This window comes from Alosa sapidissima, chromosome 3 (assembly GCF_018492685.1).
Source record: "Alosa sapidissima isolate fAloSap1 chromosome 3, fAloSap1.pri, whole genome shotgun sequence".
Taxonomy (NCBI): Eukaryota; Metazoa; Chordata; class Actinopteri; order Clupeiformes; family Clupeidae; genus Alosa; species Alosa sapidissima.
The window spans coordinates 41428131-41447195 of NC_055959.1; the positions used below are offsets into that span (position 1 = coordinate 41428131).

A 19065-nucleotide genomic window follows, 5' to 3' on the forward strand; every position below is an offset into this window, starting at 1 on the left:
TGAAAGACGGTGTCAAAACGTACAATTCAGTTTGGGAGGCAGCGGAGGACTTGGCGCCGTTGGGAATCCAAACGTCAATTTCGGAAGGAGAAAGGCTGCACAAGGAACTGAATCAAGCCGGCTGGCAGATAGCATACGGCCCGCGCAGAGGAGAGATGCTGACTCGCAGTCTCATCCAAGACATGGTGGCCCTTCAGAAAGACTGAAAGGAGCGGAGGTGAGACCGATAGCACTTGTAGACCTACTGAACATTTAAGGGAGGGGGAAAAATCCCATAACGATCTGTGGTGACTTTGTTTGAAGAAAATTATGCAGATTATGTTACGTTTCCTTGCTCTTGGTGGCTACTAGGCTACTAACTTTATCTCAGAACGAAATGAGAATTGTTTTTTGTTTTGTTTGCTTTTCATTTTTTGTAGAGAAATACGGAGGAATGGGAGGGGTGAAGTGGGGGTTGAACCATGCATGCATAGGACTTTGTTACTTTATTCCCAACAATATGGGCGAGGGCCCCTTGTCTCTGACATGGGTTTTCCCTCAGAGCTACATGGCTCTATCAAGGTCATAGTTCAGACCTTTTATTTGGAAGCCTCAAGAATTGATGTTGAGATGTTTTATGTTTATTGTTCTCTTTCTTGTTTTTCTTTTGTTCTTGTTAAAGTGGAGGAATGGTTCAATGCTTTGAGATTTAAAAGTAAGAAAGCAAACTTGAATGGGAGAAAACTTACAATATGGAAGGGTTAAAAATCACTTCATTTAATGTAAACGGTGTCCACAATCCGATCAAAAGGGGCAAGATATTATCCAAGTTAAAAAAGGAGAAAACACAAATAGCTTTCTTACAGGAAACCCATTTGAATGCCACAGAACACGCAAAACTAGGTAGATTGGGGTTTAAGCATGTTTTTTCATCATCACATGTATCTGGCAATAAGAGAGGGGTGGCCATTCTAATTCGAAGTACAGTCAACTATGAGCATATACTAGAGAAAAAAGATAAAGAAGGGAGATATGTGCTAATCAAAGATAAAGATAAAGAAGGGAGATATGTGCTAATCAAAGATAAAGATAAAGAAGGGAGATATGTGCTAATCAAAGGGAAGCTGGACGGTTCCCTCATTACCATGTTAAATGTGTACGCACCCCCGAATAGTGACTGGAGCTTTTATAAGCAGATATTTGACATCATAATATCAGATACTGAAGGGGTTTTGGTATGTGGGGGAGACTTGAATGTAAGGCTTAATGATAAATTAGATTCCTCAGGCACGAGCACTAGACAAACTAAAATGAATAAGAAAATTAACACTATGATGCGGGAAATAGGAATCATTGACGTGTGGAGGGATCTACATCCAACTGCTCGAGACTACACCCACTTTTCCCATCCCCACTCTTTGTACACAAGGATTGATTACTTCCTGATGTACAATACAGACAGACATAGAGTCACCCATTGTGCAATAGGTAATATTGATATTTCAGATCATAGTCCCCTGTATCTTACGATTGACTTATACAGAAATCCTAGGCGTACACTTTGGAAATTGAATTCTAGTATACTGAGTAGTCCTGTGGTCAAGGCAGAGCTAGGAGAGGAAATTCAGACGTATTTTGAATTGAACGATACAGGAGAGGTGGGCCCACCTATGCTGTGGGACGCATTCAAGGCAGTTATGAGAGGCAATATAATAGCACGTACAGCATATCTTAAAAGGTCTAGACAGGAAAGGTTGGATACACTGCAGTCAAAATTAAAATTGCTACAAAGAAAACATAAAGATAGTATGGATCCAAATACTGAGCAAGAAATGAAAATAGTTAAAAGTGAAATTGATGAAATATACACACAGGAAATACAGAAGAAACTTGTCTTTCTCAAGCAGAAATATTGGGAAGTTGGAGGCAAAGCATCTAAGCTGCTTGCCTATAGGCTAAGGAAAAGGCAGGCAGACAGTACACTATATAAAATAAAGAACCCTGAGAATAAGACAATTGAGTGTCAGCAGGAAAAAATTAAAGAATGCCTTCTATCTTACTATCAAAAACTCTATTCTCAAGATCGGTTAGACAATGATACCAAAACAGACACTTTTCTGCAGTCAATACATTTGCCAACGGTCACAGATGCTCAGAATAATATTCTTAGATCTCAAGTGACTGTAGAAGAAATTAACTTGGCTATTACAAGACTTAAGACGGGTAGCTCTCCAGGCTCAGACGGTTTTACCTGTGAGTGGTATAAGGCTCTGAGGAATGTATTAGTACCCTCACTGTTGAAGACCTATAACTGGATATTTAAAAAACTAGAAATGCCCCCCTCATGGAGGGAGGCAATAATTTCTCTCATTCCTAAGGAAGGCAAAAACAAACAGGAACGTGATAATTTAAGACCTATAAGTGTACTGAATGTAGACTACCGAATATTTACATCTATACTTGCAAGGAGGCTAGAAAAATGTTTGCCAGATATTATCCATCTGGACCAGACTGGCTTTGTAAAGCAAAGACAGACACAGGACAACATTAGAAGAACACTACATATAATACGGCACATCACAGAAAATAACACAGAGTCAGTCCTCATCAGCCTAGATGCCCAAAAAGCATTTGATACAGTGAGCTGGGCATTTCTATATAGAGTTCTATATGTATTTGGATTTCATGAGAAGTTCATTAAAATTATTCAAACACTATATAACAACCCAACAGCTAAAGTCAGAGTGAATGGAGACCTCACTCCCTCCTTTTCCCTTCAGCGAGGTTGCAGGCAGGGATGTGCCGTTTCCCCTCTCTTATTTGACATATTTATTGAGCCCCTAAGTCAATGGACCCGCCAGAATCCTAATATCAAAGGGATTTCAACTTTCGGAGGGGAACAAAAGTTGGCATTGTTTGCTGATGACATTTTAGTTTACCTAGAACAACCTACACAATCTCTGCCTAGACTGGTGTCGTGTATGGAGGAATATGGCCAGATGTCTGGTTATAAGCTTAACATTTCTAAAACACAAATCATCACCTTCAACTATGAGCCCACTAGGGACATTGCTCAAAAATATCAGTTAAAATGGGATGCGGATTCAATAAAATACTTGGGTGTTTACATACCAAAAGACTTAACAACTTTGTCCAACATCAACTATGGGCCCCTGAATTCTAAAATAAAGACAGATGTAAGAAGATGGCAAGTTATTCCATTTCTGAATTTAAGTTCAAGAGTGGAATCAGTTAAAATGAATATCTTATCAAGATTGCTTTACCTCTTTCAAACATTACCTGTGGAGGTGAAAAGTCAGCAATTTACAGAATGGGACAGACTCATATCTAGGTACATATGGAATGGCAAAAAACCGAGGATAAAATACAAAACTCTGCAGCTTAGGAAGGAATATGGAGGAATGGGGCTTCCGTGCTTGTTAGAATACTATTTTGCAGCTCAAATTAGGCCTCTTATATGTTGGTGCAATCCTGGATACTCTGCCAGGTGGAAGGACCTTGAAGTGGCAATGTCAGAGGTCCCCCTTCAGGCAATTATCTCTGATGGGAAATTAACCAAACACCTCCTGGACAAGGCAAATCCATTTATTGGATTATCTCTTCAAATTTGGGAACAAACTAAAAAAAGGTGCAAAATACAAAAAATAGCTAAACTGTTAAAATGGTGCGCTTTTGATAGTGATTTCCCCCCTAACTTAAGTGATGAAAGATTTAAGACATGGGCAAAGAATGGTGTTACTGCTTACTGTACTCTTATACAGAAGGGGTCATTAAAGAACTTCCAAATTATGAAGGAAGATTATGGTCTTGAACAGCAAGATTTTTACAGATTCCTCCAGATGAGACATTGTTTTGATACACTTAAGAAAGACGTAGATATGGCAAATTTAGAGAAAGGATTGATGAAAATCTTCATATCTGCTTATAACTGTGAATCTAATTCTAAAATCATATCCAAGATATACAGCTGTTTCTCACAGATGAAATCACAAGAGTCACTGTATATTAAGGAAAAATGGGATAGTGAAATTAATGATGTCATCTCTCAGGAGGATTGGTACATTATCTGCCAAACACAATGGAAAACCACTAGTTCTCTATGCTGGCGGGAATTCTGTTGGAAGAATCTTGTACGTTTCTTCATAACCCCCCAACAAAAGCGACACTACACTACTGACTCAGACTGTTGGAGACTATGTCAAACAGATAATGCAAATCACTATCACATATTTTGGTCCTGCCCAGTGCTAATCCCTTACTGGATAAGTGTCCATCAGGTTTTACAAGAGGTTTTCTGAGTTACTATTCCCTTTAGATTTGACATTCTATACTTGAGTAACTTTCCAAAAGAGATACATGCTAAGGACAAGAAACTTATGTCCATCTTACTAGCAGCATGTAGAAAGGCCATAACTCGTAAATGGCTAAAGCAACAGGCTCCTTTGATTGATGACTGGATAGACATAGTTTATGATATATACAAAATGGAAAGATTGACATATTATCTCCAACTCCGGCAAGAAGATTTTGACAGCATATGGGTTAAGTGGACCTTTTATATTGCTCCCAGAAGAGTAGATTTTATATAATGTATACTGTATATATTTAATTTAAGTACACACATTCCTCCCAGTTCTATAATGTATATAGTTCTGTTTATGGTACCAGACAGACCTTTTATTGAAGGCCATGGACAAGTTATCAAAAGACAGTCAAGTGTCTTCTTTGTTTGCTTGTACTATATGTTTGCTTTTTCTGTATGTGAATCACATGAGAAATGTGACGGGTAATAACCTGGGGATTGGCCAGATGTTTTTTTTTTATTGTACTAATGTGAGTGGTATTGCTTATCTAAGTCTTATGTCTTATGAGTGTACAGTTGTTGGGCAGGATGCAAGGTGTCTTTAATGATGAATATTTTCTGTAATGCTCTGGATACCAATAAAAAAAAAAAAAAAAAAAAAAAAAGAACAGGGTAAACATTTTAACAAGCAGATATCACTGTGAAACTTACCCAGTTGATTACTTACATTAATTTGAGAAAAAAATGTATTACAAGTTTTCTGTAATTTAATGTTTACATATGCAAATTAGGCATTATCTAATTAAATATGCGCTAATTTGCATACATTTTAAAGCAAGAAACCTGAGCATTGGATACAGATAATAGATGTTGAAAAATTTACAGAGGGATTTATGAATATCTACTTTAGTTATCCTGTAAATCAGAATATGATGTCAATAGCCCTAAAAAAATCGATTTTTGCCATGTTTTTAGGCATAAAATGTCATGTAAGTCAGGCTAGGAATAATATATCAACAAACCCCTCTGTAAAAATCTTCGAAATATAGTTAGGCATAAGTCTAGAAAGTTTGGTGTATGTACGTGCTTCTGAAGTGGCGTTTCCTTGCTCAGAGTGGGAGGGGAAACTCGTTTTGAGAAAACAGCCTTGAAAGACAGCCAATGAGATTCCGTTCTCAGCCTAGACTCATCTTTGAACTTTTGCGATTTGTTGCTAGGAAAAACAGAGCTTTCCAACGGTACTACACACGATATGTTTTGGGTCACAGTCGCGGGAGTGCATGCAAGGTTAGAATGCTAACTTTCGCTGAATTTAGGATAAATATACAGGCGCGAGTAGACACAATATAATGAAATAAACACCTAAATGTGTAAATCGGACTTGTAGTAGTGTGATAGAATACATGCTAAGGTAACAGACTAGCTCAAAATCTCGAAATTGACCAGTGCATGAAAAAAATGTTTTCACCTGCCGTGTCTCGCCTTAATGATAATGTGTCAACACAGTGATAATATCATGATAATGTGTCAACACTGATAGTTAATGATAATGTGTCAACACAGTGATAATATCATGATAATGTGTCAACACTGATAGTTAATGATAATGTGTCAACACAGTGATAATATCATGATAATGTGTCAACACAGTGATAATATCATGATAATGTGTCAACGCAGTGGTAATTAATAATAATGTGTCAACACAGTGATAATGGATGATAATACGTTTGTGTGTGTGTGTGCATGTGTGTGTATGTGTGTGTGTGTCTGTGTGTGTGTTTGTGTGTGTGTGTGTGTGTGTAGTATGGGAACGTGGGTCCTATGGCCATCACACTCAGTCAGACACTTGGTCAAAACATTGGGATGATGTGGAGCAGAACGCGAGCATCAGCAGGTACAGCACACACACACACACACACACACACACACACACTTACACACACACACCATAATAATAATAATAAGCTTTATTTGTATAGCACCTTTCATACACAGAATGCAGCTCAAAGTGCTTTACATTTGAAGCATGTAACTGTAACACAATAATAGTCAGTCAGTCATTATCAATCACTTTTCTTCATTGCTGTGGCCGTTTATGATCCAATCAGCAACATATCAAAAATATAGAGAATAACATGTCATAAGACTGGCAGCCTTAACCCTTTACCCCCCACAAGCACGCCATATGGCAACTGTGGCAAGGAAACACTCCCATATTCCAGGAAGAAACCTTGAGCAGAACCTGACTTAATAGGGGGAGCCCATCTGCTTCTGGCTGGCTGCGCCCTCCAATAGCAGCAGATGTAGAATAATCTGAAAAAGTAGTCTACAGGATAAGATGAATTAACTAAAAGCTTTCCTGTACAGGTATGTTTTCAGATCTTTTTAAAAAAATATTTACTGAACTCGCCTGCTTGATGTACAGAGGCAGGATGTTCCATAGTTTGGGGGCATAATGGATAAAAGCAGCTTCTCCACTTTGCTTGTGGAGCACTTTGGGTACAATTAAAAGATTAGAATTGGACGATCTAAGTTTCCTTTGTGGTTGATAAGATATTAAAAGCTCAGATATGAAGGTGCTATGCCATTCAGAGCTTTGTAAGTAATTAACATAACCTTAAAATCCTTAAAATAAATTCTATAGGAAATAGGGAGCCAGTGCAGTTCAGCCAACACAGGGGTGATGTGTTCTCTCTTCTTGGTCTTAGTTAAAAGTCTAGCCGCAGAGTTCTGTATGAGTGCCAGTTTCTTTAGATGTTTTTTGGGAAGACCAGTGAAAAGTGCATTGCAGTAGTCTAACCTGCTAGTGATAAAGGCGTGAATTAGTTTTTCTGCATCTTGTTGAGTTAAAAAGGGCCGCACTTTGGCAATGTTTCTCAGGTGGAAATAGGCTGTCTGAGTAACTTATATGATTATATTATATATTATATGTATTATACTGATATGGGGCTTAAAACTTAACTCTGCATCTAAGATGACACAGAGGCTTGTTACTTTTGGTTTGACCTGGTGCGCCAAGTTCCCCAGATTACTAAGAACAATGTCTCGCTTTAGTTTTGGTCCAACTAAAAGTACCTCTGTTTTGTCATTATTTAGTTTAAAGGAGAATTCCGGTGTGATATTGACCTAAAGTGTATTGAAACATGGTACCGAGTGTGAACGTATGTCTCATAGCCCATCTCGGCTTGTCCCCTGCACTCCAAAATCTGGCGCTAGTTAGCCGATGCTACCAACAGCTTTTTCAATAGTGGTGCTTCGGCATAGGGCTAGCCATGCAAATAAATCACTGTTTTACACCCATTTACGAGGCTCAATGTATCTCCACACTTCATTGGTAGACTTCCGAGGGCCCTGACATTTAAAACGAGACATTGAGAACTTTGAAAAAGCACTGGTAGTTTACTTACAAGACGATTTATACAGACAGTATCTTCACGAAGTTTAGCGTTTGCAGCCATCTTGAATTTAGTCACGATAAGTCGAGCAACGAGTAAGAATGAACAGGTATGATAAGGGATCAGATTCCAAAAATAATTCAGTGGAAATGCATGGATTCCAGTTTCTTCCAGTAGCAGCAACTGGGATCCATGCAATAGCGTGCGTGTTTGATGCAATAGCCTATCAATGGTGGAGAACAACACCCTAGAGTTTCCACTGTTTTCAGCAATTACCTTAGAGAAGTGGTTCCTTCTCTCATTCCAAATAGCTCTATTATAATTTGCTATTTTTTCTTTTAGAATGGCACGGTGAACCTGTAACTTAGTTTTTCTCCATGTTCTCTCAGCTTTTCTACATGCTCTTTTTAGATCATGGATATTTTCGTTCATCCAAGGTGTCAGTTTGCTACGGGGCCTTTTTTTTAGTCTTTAAGGTTGCCACTCTGTCAAGCAGAGCGCCTAATTCACGATTGAGAGCCTCTACCATTTGATCAATGGGATGATGTAAAATATCTAAATTTATGTAAATTTCACCACACGCCTATTCTGTGTTTTTCCTAGTTTGAGGTGACCGCATTTTATCATTATTCCAGCATACACCCATGTTGTGTGAAACTTTTTGCTTTTTTTGTTTCTGATTGTTACCCCTTGTCAGTCAGTACTGTGAAAGGAAATAACTAAGGCCCCGTCCACACGGAGACGCTTTTTGGGTTAAACGCACAGGTTTTGTATCGTCTTAGCCGATCGTCCAAACGAATCCTATAAACGCACTGCCCAAAACCGCACTTTTTGAAACCTGGTCCCAGGGTGGAAAAATCTGAAACCGTAGCCCTTGCGAGTTTGTTTGGATGGCGAAACCGCATACTTGCGTATTGATGATGGCATCGCCACACCTCAGCTGCTGTGAGAACACTGTTTTTCCCTGTGTTTTCTTGATGCATTCTAGCTTCTATCAGTGACGCGAGAGAACTAGTCAGAAGTTATTAGGGAAGTGCGGTGTACTGTAAGTTTAATTCAAATTCATTTATTTTAATTTAAATTAATTTGTGCGTAGTGCCGGTGTCATTCATTTATTTTACATGTCTTACAACATAAATAAATGCATTCATAGTCTAGTGAAGTCAGATATGAGCATACAAAGACGCTTAGAACTCATGTTAAGCCTATGGTAGATGTGCACTAAATGCGAATGCACGATTTGATGTGGGCAAAAGTATCGACTGTTACTAACGAAGGTATTATAGCAATATTATAAATGTGGCGACGGATTTGCCTAGAACTTGGGTAGGCCTAGCGTATATGAGCCTATGCACTTGGGGTGATAGCCAAAACTAATGTGAATCGCGGACTATCCTACAACCAAAGAAAGTAAAGGACATTATTTGTACCTGCGTTAGCCAAATAAAGGACGGGACTGCACCCTTCACAAACCGTAAAAATGAAATGTATTAGTTTTACAGTTGACTACAGTTGACAGTCCACTATCAGTCCACACAAACAATTCTGGTTTCCTTGCACTAGCCATTTTCGTCGTAGCCTTTTCTGTATAGCCTACAGCGCACAAGCTTTAGTCAATTTTTGTAACAGAAACAATGCCACCTATAGGCCTTGGATATGAAGTAACGTGTTGAGTCGTGTTGAGATGGATCCGTTTGGACGCAAATATTCTTGATACGGTTCCAGGGAAGACGGAGGAAAAAAAGATCGGTTTGGTATGTGTAGACTAGCCCTAAGTGTAACTTAATTTTACTGTTGTCTACTAATTCAATTAAGCACAGATGCATGTATACTCTGCTTGTCACACACACACACACACACACACACACACACACACACGAAAAAACGAAAACGAAAAAAATGGGTAGATGGTAGCACATATTTCTCCTTAAGTTGAGCGAAAGATGCAAAACAGTTATTAAAATAAAGATCGCTAATAGTAGCAAGCCCCTTCTCAGACCAGTGCGTAAACAGAGTCCATTAGACCTGGCTTGAAAGAAGGGTTGTGACATATGGGAGCATAAAAGGAAAGCTCAGGGAGATTCAGCACACCCTTAATTTGCCTAAGAATCTTCAAGGAGTTTGATAAAATAAAGTCACCTTTTAGTTGTTTGATGGATACATTTGGATTTGAAAATAAAACAGCACTGAGGGAAGCTCCAACAGTCTTTGACCTGTGGTACTCGATCACAGGCCAATTCGGGCAGAGGTTACCCTCATCATCAGTGGCTGAGGCCTGATTCCAGAATACCCGTGCTCTGGCACTACAGGCCCAGTAATAATGGCGCACTACAGGCCCAGTAATAATGGCGCACTACAGGCCCAGTAATAATGGCGCACTACAGGCCCAGTAATAATGGCGCACTACAGGCCCAGTAATAATGGCGCACTACAGGCCCAGTAATAATGGCGCACTACAGGCCCAGTAATAATGGCGCACTACAGGCCCAGTAATAATGGCGCACTACAGGCCCAGTAATAATGGCGCACTACAGGCCCAGTAATAATGGCGCACTACAGGCCCAGTAATAATGGCGCACTACAGGCCCAGTAATAATGAGGCACTACAGGCCCAAACCACCCTCATTTGCAGGCTTCTGCAGGTGCACTAGAGATGCGTGGAGGCCTATCGGCCCATACAAAGGGCAAAATGATAGAGTCTAAAGACTTAAAGAAGGCAGCTGTAAGAAAAATAGGTACATTTTGAAAAAGATAAATACATTTTGGAAGTCCAATCATCTTGATAATATTCACACGCCCTATTAAGGAAAGAGGGAGGAGTTTCCATTTGTCTATCATAGCTTTACGTTTGTCTGTCAATTCATTATAGTTACATTTAAAGAGGGGTTTGGGGTTTTTGGTGATATTTATTCCCAAATATCTGAACTGATCAGTGGAAATTTTAAATGGTAGATCAAGACTCAAGATATTTAGAGTCTAGGCCATCGGATAGGGGCATGAATAGACTTTTGTTCCAGTTAATAGTAAATCCAGAAAATTGACCAAATGTTCTTATCAAATCAAGCAATGGGGGCAGGGATGTCCTAACATCTGACCGGGTCAGTATAACATCATCTGCATATAAGTCTATAGTACACTCAGATGTGCCACAAATTATCCCACGGATTTGGGGGCTGGCTCTAATAGCTATTGCCAGGGGCTCAAGAGCTAAGGCAAAAAGCATCGGGGAAAGGCAGCACCCCTGCCTGGTGCCACGGCCCAGCAGGAATGGGGCGGACCTGTCATAATTAGTCAAAATGGAGGATTTTGGACATGCATATAGCATTCTTAACATTTTAATAAATCTACCACCAAAGCCAAATTTTTCAAGAGCGGCAAACATGTATCTCCATTCAACTTGGTCAAAGGCCTGCTGGGCATCTAACGATATAACAGCAGCATGGGGTAACTTATCAGAGTACATTGTATTTAACAGGCGGCAAGTGTTAGAGAAGGAGAATCTATCTGGAATTAAACCCGTTTGGTCCGGGTGGATTAGGGCACTGATATATTGACTTAATCAGTTCGTAAGAACTTTTGCAATAATTTTTTGGTCACTATTTAGCAAACTTAGAGGACGGTATGATGTGACATCAGTGTCATCCCTGTCTTATTTCAGGAGAAGACACACATGAGCTTCATAAAGAGTGCTGGGAAAAATCCCCGCCTTCATAGAGCAGTTTATCATACGCAGAAGTAGTGGAGCAATGGTTCCTATATGTGCCTTGTAGAATTCTATGCCAAATCCATCAGGACCACAAGCCTTACCGCTAGGAAAGGAGCGAATAGCTGTTTTGATTTCATCCAGTGTGATGTCAGAATCCAGCTCCTGTCTTATTACATCATCTAGAACTGGAATGTCCAGTGTGTTGAGAAAGTCTGAGATCTTAACATCAGTGGCGTGTGTGTTGGGCGAATGTGGGTCTCTTGTAAAAAAATAATATCAGATGACAGGCTCTATGTGAAAATACTTTTCCCCGCTTAAGGGCTTTGCCAAGACCTCTACAATTCCAGGAGGTAAAAGTAATAGGACTCTCTCCTGACCTACTTGAGTAATTATCCTGCATTAAAATAAAAGTATGACAAAGAATTTGGACTGACACATGAAAAAGAATAATCTGGCAGTTTAACAAACAACACATAAACAAACCCCACAATAACCCCATTTTCTTCTCCCTCTTTGATACCAACAATCCTAATGTTGAGCCTTCGGGAGCGCCCTTTTAGGTCATTTAGCTTGGGACTGAGACGGCCGTTGGCTACTTGAAGCTCCTTACATGTAGTCTCTAGTGCTGTGATGCGGTGGTCGGCATCTGTAAGAGCCTCATCCATGCTATCTATGCAACGTTCCACTTCGTGATGTTTGTTCTGAAGTGTGGCTAAGAGCCTCATCCATGCTATCTATGCAACGTTCCACTTCGTGATGTTTGTTCTGAAGTGTGGCTAAGAGCCTCATCCATGCTATCTATGCAACGTTCCACTTCGTGATGTTTGTTCTGAAGTGTGGCTAAGAGCCTCATCCATGCTATCTATGCAACGTTCCACTTCGTGATGTTTGTTCTGAAGTGTGGCTAAGAGCCTCATTCATGCTATCTATGCAACGTTCCACTTCGTGATGTTTGTTCTGAAGTGTGGCCAAGTTTGCATCGATTGAATCAAGACGTCCCTCCATTGACTTTTTCAGATCATCAACTAGCTTTGAAACCTTAGTCAGTTGCTCTTCTCAAAAGAGCAGCTCACTGGACACTCACTCCTTGACTGGCAAGATGGCGGCGAGCGGAAAAACCAAGTGAGTTGTTCAAAATAGCGATTTTGATACGATCATGCATCAAAACTTTCTTTTAGTAAACTCTGTGTACACAAACAGAGTGTAAAAAAATAACGATTTTGATACGATCATGCATCAAAACTTTCTTTTAGTAAACTCTGTGTACACAAACAGAGTGTAAAAAAATAGCGATTTTGATGCGATCATGCATCAAAGTAGTAGTGCCCCTAGCACTCCCATTCAAAAGGCCAATTGACCCGAAAACGACAATATGGTCAATCTTAAAAGTGGCGCTTCCGAAATAATTATGCTTTTAAACGAAAGTTTGACTCAGGTACATTCACAAAAAGTCTCTTGGTTGCATTTTTGGATAGATAGATAGATAGATAGATAGATAGATACTTTTATTCATCCCCGCAGGGAAATTCAGATGTCCAGCAGCAGTGTGTTGTGTACCAACAAGCATTCTCACTACAATACACTCATAAAAACCCTGATGACAACAGTTAAATAATATAATAAAAAGAGTCACAAAACAAGCTACTATCATCAGTAGTAAATAATTAATACACTTCAAACCGGTCTGTTATGTAGTCTTATGGCGGCCGGAACAAATGACCTCCTGAACCTCTCAGTCCTGCAGCTCATGGAGAGGAGTCGGTCACTGCGGCTGCTTTGCTGGGCAACCACAGTGTCATGCAGCGGGTGGCTCCTGTTACTGAGGATGGATTTCATCATGCTCCTCATTCTTTCATCCACCAAATATCCTAGAGTCCACCCTCCTCCCCAACACAGACACACACTTCCTGACCAGTTTGTCAAGTCGGTTCCCCTCCCTGGCTGTCATACAGCTGTCCCAGCACACCACAGCAAAGAAAACTGCACCGTCCACAACCGACTGATAAAAAAGGTACAGCATCTCATTACAGACTTGGAAGGATTTTAGCTTCCTGAGAAAAAAGAGCCTGCTCTGACCTTTCCAGCATGCTGCATTTACATGCACTGACCAGTCCAGTTTACAGTCCAGGTGGACTCCCAGGTATTTGTACGTCTGCACCACCTCAATGCCCTCCCCCTCAATTACCACAGGTAGATGATGCATCTTACGCCTCCCAAAGTCCACTATCATCTCCTTGGTTTTGGATGTATTGAGGATAAGACCATTGCACCTGCTCCAGGTCGCAAACTATGAGATGACCCTCCTGTACTCCTACTCCTCTCCTCCCCTCTTCCTCTCCTCCTCCTGTACTCCTCCTCCTCTCCTCCCCTCTTCCTCTCCTCCTGTACTCCTCCCCTCCTCCTGTACTCCTCCTCGTCTCTTCCCCTCCTCCTCCTGTACTCCTCCTCCTCTCCTCCCCTCTTCCTCCCCTCCTCCTGTACTCCTCCCCTCTTCCTCTCCCCTCCTCCTGTACTCCTCCTCTCCTCTCCTCCTGTACTCCTCCTCTCCTCTCCTCTCCTCTCCTCCTGTACTCCTCCTCTCCTCTCCTCTCCTCCTGTACTCCTCCTCTCCTCCTCCCCTCCTCCTGTACTCCTCCTGTACTCCTCCTCTCCTCTCCTCCTGTACTCCTCCTCTCCTCCTGTACTCCTCCTTTCCTCTCCTCCTGTACTCCTCCTCTCCTCTCCTCCTGTACTCCTCTTGTACTCCTCCCCTCACACAAGCCGCCACAACAGTGTCATCAGAATATTTTTGTATGTGACATGATGATGTTTGGCGAGAGTTACACTTTAAGTGCTGAAGTGTTGCTTTAAAGGGGCTAAATAGCATCTCATTAATAACCCAACAAAATGGGCTAAACAGCATATTAATAACCCAACAAAATGCCATTACTGGGCATTCACAAAGGCATCTATTGGCTGTAGAAAGTTGATTGACTCTCTCTCTCTCTGTCTCTCACTCTCTCTCACTCTCTCTCTCTCTCTCTCTCTCTGTCTGATGTAGGAGAGTGCAGATGTCCTGATCCGTGGCTTGGATGCATCATGGAGGACACAGGGTATGACAAACACACACACACACACACACACACAGGGTAGAACCAAGGAGCTTAGCATTCTATTGCCCTGGTGTTAGCATTCCATTGGCCCCCATTGATTTTCACGTCACTTTCACAGAAAATAACTTTACATATGGACCGAAATACAATATTGTGCAACCGGCATCATAACCTTGTATCTTTATGGCTCCGTAATAACCTTGTATCTCTTTACGGCTCCGTAATAACCTTGTATCTCACTGTACGGCTTCGTAATAACCTTGTATCTCTTTACGGCTCCGTAATAACCTTGTATCTCACTGTACGGCTCCGTAATAACCTTGTATCTCACTGTACGGCTCCGTAATAACCTTGTATCTCTTTACGGCTCCGTAATAACCTTGTATCTCTTTACGGCTCCGTAATAACCTTGTATCTCACTGTACGGCTCTGTAATAACCTTGTATCTCACTGTACGGCTCTGTAATAACCTTGTATCTCACTGTGCGGCTCCATAATAACCTTGTACAGAGGGTCCCCGTTAAAAATTGACACTTCATTCACGATAATGGTGATTCACACAGCTGGGTGACATGTAAGTACAACTGCAGCCGCTTGGGGGCAGCATAGTCCGCTGTGGCGTTCAACGGTCGAACTGGACGGCGCATTCGACAGCAAGGGCTGTGATTGGCCGAGTTTTCAGTGCGTTTCTCTGTTTTTAGCAGCCCCTGCAACATGCTAATCCACTGTAGCCTAAGCTTTGTACATAATGTTAAACATAGTTTTGGATTCAGTGGCAAGATTTCTTGATTGTATAGTGCCTGTCTCTCAGTAATGTTTTAAAATGAGAGCTTCGTCAGCTGGCAGTAGGCTACTTTGTCGGTAGTCATGAAGTTCGCTTGCTAACAGAACATAAAAATGCTGCCCAGAAACCTTGTGAATAGTTCTGACACTAACGAGGTTGAAATATAGCCTTTGCCTAGAGCATCTCCTTAACAGTAAAGTTAACAAAATGACAGCATTCATATGACAAAGGAAAACGAATCCGGTCACTCAAGACTGTGCCGCAGCCGTGGGGCAGAAGACGCTTGGTGGCCGTCCACAACGTTATAAACTTAACCTAAATAGTCGGCTGCTGTAAGCTACAATCGGATTTTATTGTATACCCCTGTTGTCTCAATGATGATAACATCTCATTTCCGACTATATTTCAAAGTGTGCCGTTCATTTGCATTATTAACATAACATCGTATATTGTCATTTTTGGCGAAGACATGCATTCCGTTAGGGATATTGAACATATTTAACATTCTCTAACCATCGTGATTTCGAATTGGTGCAGTTGTCAGCACAAAAACTCATTTTATTCTTTTGCTCTTTTGCATTGCTCTATGCTGTTCTATGGTGCTTTCTGCCTCTTGGTTGCGCACGCATGTTTTCGTGGCGTTTCATAGAAATCCATATATAATGAGCGCATAAAACGACTTGTTGACGTTTTGGGACATTAATCTACATGTAGGCTACGTTAAGCTTTAAGGATTGTATGTCCTTAATTTATTTATATAGCCCTATTTAGGCTACTTGCGCAAACCCTGGATACTTTTATTGCCACACAACAATATTGGTGGTATTTGTTACATTAGCTTCAAAAGGCACCGCTTCAGAAAGCTGCACTGCTTGTGAAAGAAGGGGGTGGGGGAGGGGAGCTTGCAGCCAAGTGTCGGAAAAATGCATAGCCTACAACACAGAACCCGCTTCTCGCATTAGTCACTGACAGTAGACACGCTTCCAGCCTAATGACTTTCACACATTTTGAATGATTTACAGCAGGGGTCTCAAACACACGGCCCGCGGGCCAAATCCGGCCCGCGTCCTGCCCAATTCCGGCCCGCGACGTATGACAAAATAATAATGTAATCCGGCCCTTGAGGCTATTAATTGCGACAAACAACGATACTGCTTAAAATAGACGATAGATCCAGGTACGGTGACAAATCTCATTTGTAGGCCTACTCTACTCTTCAAACCCAAAATCGCTGCGCAAAGTTTTCAGGAAATACTTGTATTACACGCGAGAAACACAAAGACGTGCATATGTAATGACGCGGAAGCGATGCAGGCCATAGTGTTGCAGAAATTGAAGCAGAAATTAAGCAGAAATAGGCCTACACCAAATGTTGAAAAACGTTCACGTGTGATGAAGTCTTAGGTAAGCTATGTTATTCACCTATTCTAATTCTGAAGAAGAATATCCTTTTGGAGATTATGATCGATCCTATGACAGTGATAGTCACGGTGCGTCTCTGAATGGAGGTGCGTGTATACAACGGTGTCCACTAAGCATACCATGCTTGTTTCGACCCTCTGCCCAACATAGCTTGGAGGTTGCAGTGGTAATCGTGATAATAGTGTCCGTAATGGATGTGGTACAGACAGCAGGGCTAGAAATAGGGCTCTAAAGAACTACAAAGTCACCCGCAATATGATGCGAACTTCTGGGTACTGCAGAAAATATTTCTTAACTTCAAAAACTCAGTGTCTAAAACTCGGTGTCATTCAGACTCAACCCTCTTGACGTTTGGTGATTAATTGACAGCTGTTTTGGGACACGTTAAACTTTCTTTATAATGAGCGCATAAAACGACTTGTTGTTTGGGACATTAAGCTACGTTAAGCTTTTTCACGTTAAGGATTGTATGTCCTTAATTTATTTATATATTTAGGCTACTTGCGCAAACCCTGGATACTTTTATTGCCACACAACAATATTGGTGGTATTTGTTACATTAGCTTCAAAAGGCACCGCTTCAGAAAGCTGCACTGCTTGTGAAAGAAGGGGGTGGGGGAGGGGAGCTTGCAGCCAAGTGTCGGAAAAATGCATAGCCAACAACACAGAACCCGCTTCTCGCATTAGTCACTGACAGTAGACACGCTTCCAGCCTAATGACTTTCACACATTTTGAATGTCTTTCTATAGGCTAAGCATATAATGGAGATAGAGTAGAAAACTGGATTTAACTAAACAAATGTAACTAAGTAAACTGATTGTTTACTCTACAGTAGGCTATGTTCCCCCTCTCAGGCTGTACAGTAGGCCTATTGAAAGTAGGCTAATGAGCTCAATAGACACGTTAGCGCTTCCATTAGGAAACTTTCGTTGCAGACTTTCACAACTGATTGTTTAGCCTACAGTAGCCTACTGTAGGCCTACTCTACAGTAGCCTAGGCTATAGGTTATGTTCCCCCTCTCAGGCTGTACAGTAGGCCTATTGAAAGTAGACTAATGAGCTTAGACACATTAGCGCTTCCAGCCTAATGACTTTCACACATGAATGATTTACAGTAGACACATTAGCGCTCCACGCAGTGGCGTAACTAGGCCTAGTAGGTTCAGCAAGTGCAGTCGCACCAGGGCCTATGACCTCCGTCGCTACCCCCGCAATGCAATTGCTGGAAAATTCTATACCGGTCCTTTCTGACTACCTGCGTGCCTTTGACCAGGCCAAGGCTACAGCGCAGACACTCGCAAATAAATGGGGGTTCAGAGTACATTTGAAAATGTGAAGAGTGAAGCGTCACTTTGACGAACTATCGGAAGATAAACGCTTAACCGATGCAGAGAGATACTTAAAAGTGCAGGTATTTAATGCAACTCTGGACATCATAATCAGTCAGCTCTCCCAAAGATGTGCAAGCATGCGGGAAACTTGTTATGTGTTTGAGTCTTTACGTCCTATGATCCTTCAACTCGCCGGTGATGATGAACTGCTTGAAAAGGCAGTAGCCTACGTTTGTCAGACCATTATAGCATGGACATTGCACCGACATTCCCAACACAACTCCTCTCATTTAGGTCTTGCTTTAAAGCAGGGATTTCACAGAAGTCATCTATTTTTCAACTTGCCAAAAGGCTGGTGGTAGATTATGACAGTGTAACATCCACATTCGGGGAAGTGTGTACTGCTCTCATGTTGTTTCTACATTGCCTATGACTGTGGCAACAGCTGAGCGATCTTTTTCCAAATGTTCAACAATTGCTGGTGTACAGGCTATAATCAATTAGCTAAATCATTTGTCCAGCTGTTTAAACATTTTTTCGTGTTACATTCAAACGCAAAAGGTGCTTTGATATATTTTGTTTAAACGTTGGCAAGCAGGCATGCTGCGGTTGCAATGAATGAGGATAATTGGTTTTATCTGCGGTGTTATTTTTTGCATTTTGAATATGACTCGCTCCAGCACGTCTACTTTTTTGCACGGTGCTTTCTTAAAGGAGCTGCACCATCTTACAACAATTGCATCTACATTTTCATATTAGAATGTTTTGTCAAGTGTAAGCTTAAACTACCGTGATCAAATTAAGTTTCCGTGCCCCCGCTGAAAGTCTCTTATGCTCTTATCGTTACACTATCAAATCTATAAGTAACCGTGACAAATAGGGTATAAGATATATAAACTCACGCTATTGTATTATCATATATGTTTGGTAATGGCTCAGCTTTCTCTGATTGTTCTACTGACTTGGAAACTGCATCATGGAAGCAGTAAGTCAAGTCGCATCAAAAATAGTAGTGGCAGAACTCCAAA

At 41.1% G+C, this 19065-nt stretch overlaps 1 protein-coding gene across 1 annotated transcript in view; it reads left to right on the plus strand.

Annotated features, from left to right (window-relative positions):
• Window positions 1–19065, plus strand: part of LOC121706223 (disintegrin and metalloproteinase domain-containing protein 11-like) — a 95908-nt gene that overhangs the window by 29308 nt on the left and 47535 nt on the right. The window contains exons 9-10 of the mRNA XM_042087758.1: window positions 6110–6200; window positions 14448–14499. Of these exons, the coding sequence (XP_041943692.1) occupies window positions 6110–6200; window positions 14448–14499 (143 nt within the window). The remainder of the gene's footprint in view (window positions 1–6109; window positions 6201–14447; window positions 14500–19065) is intronic.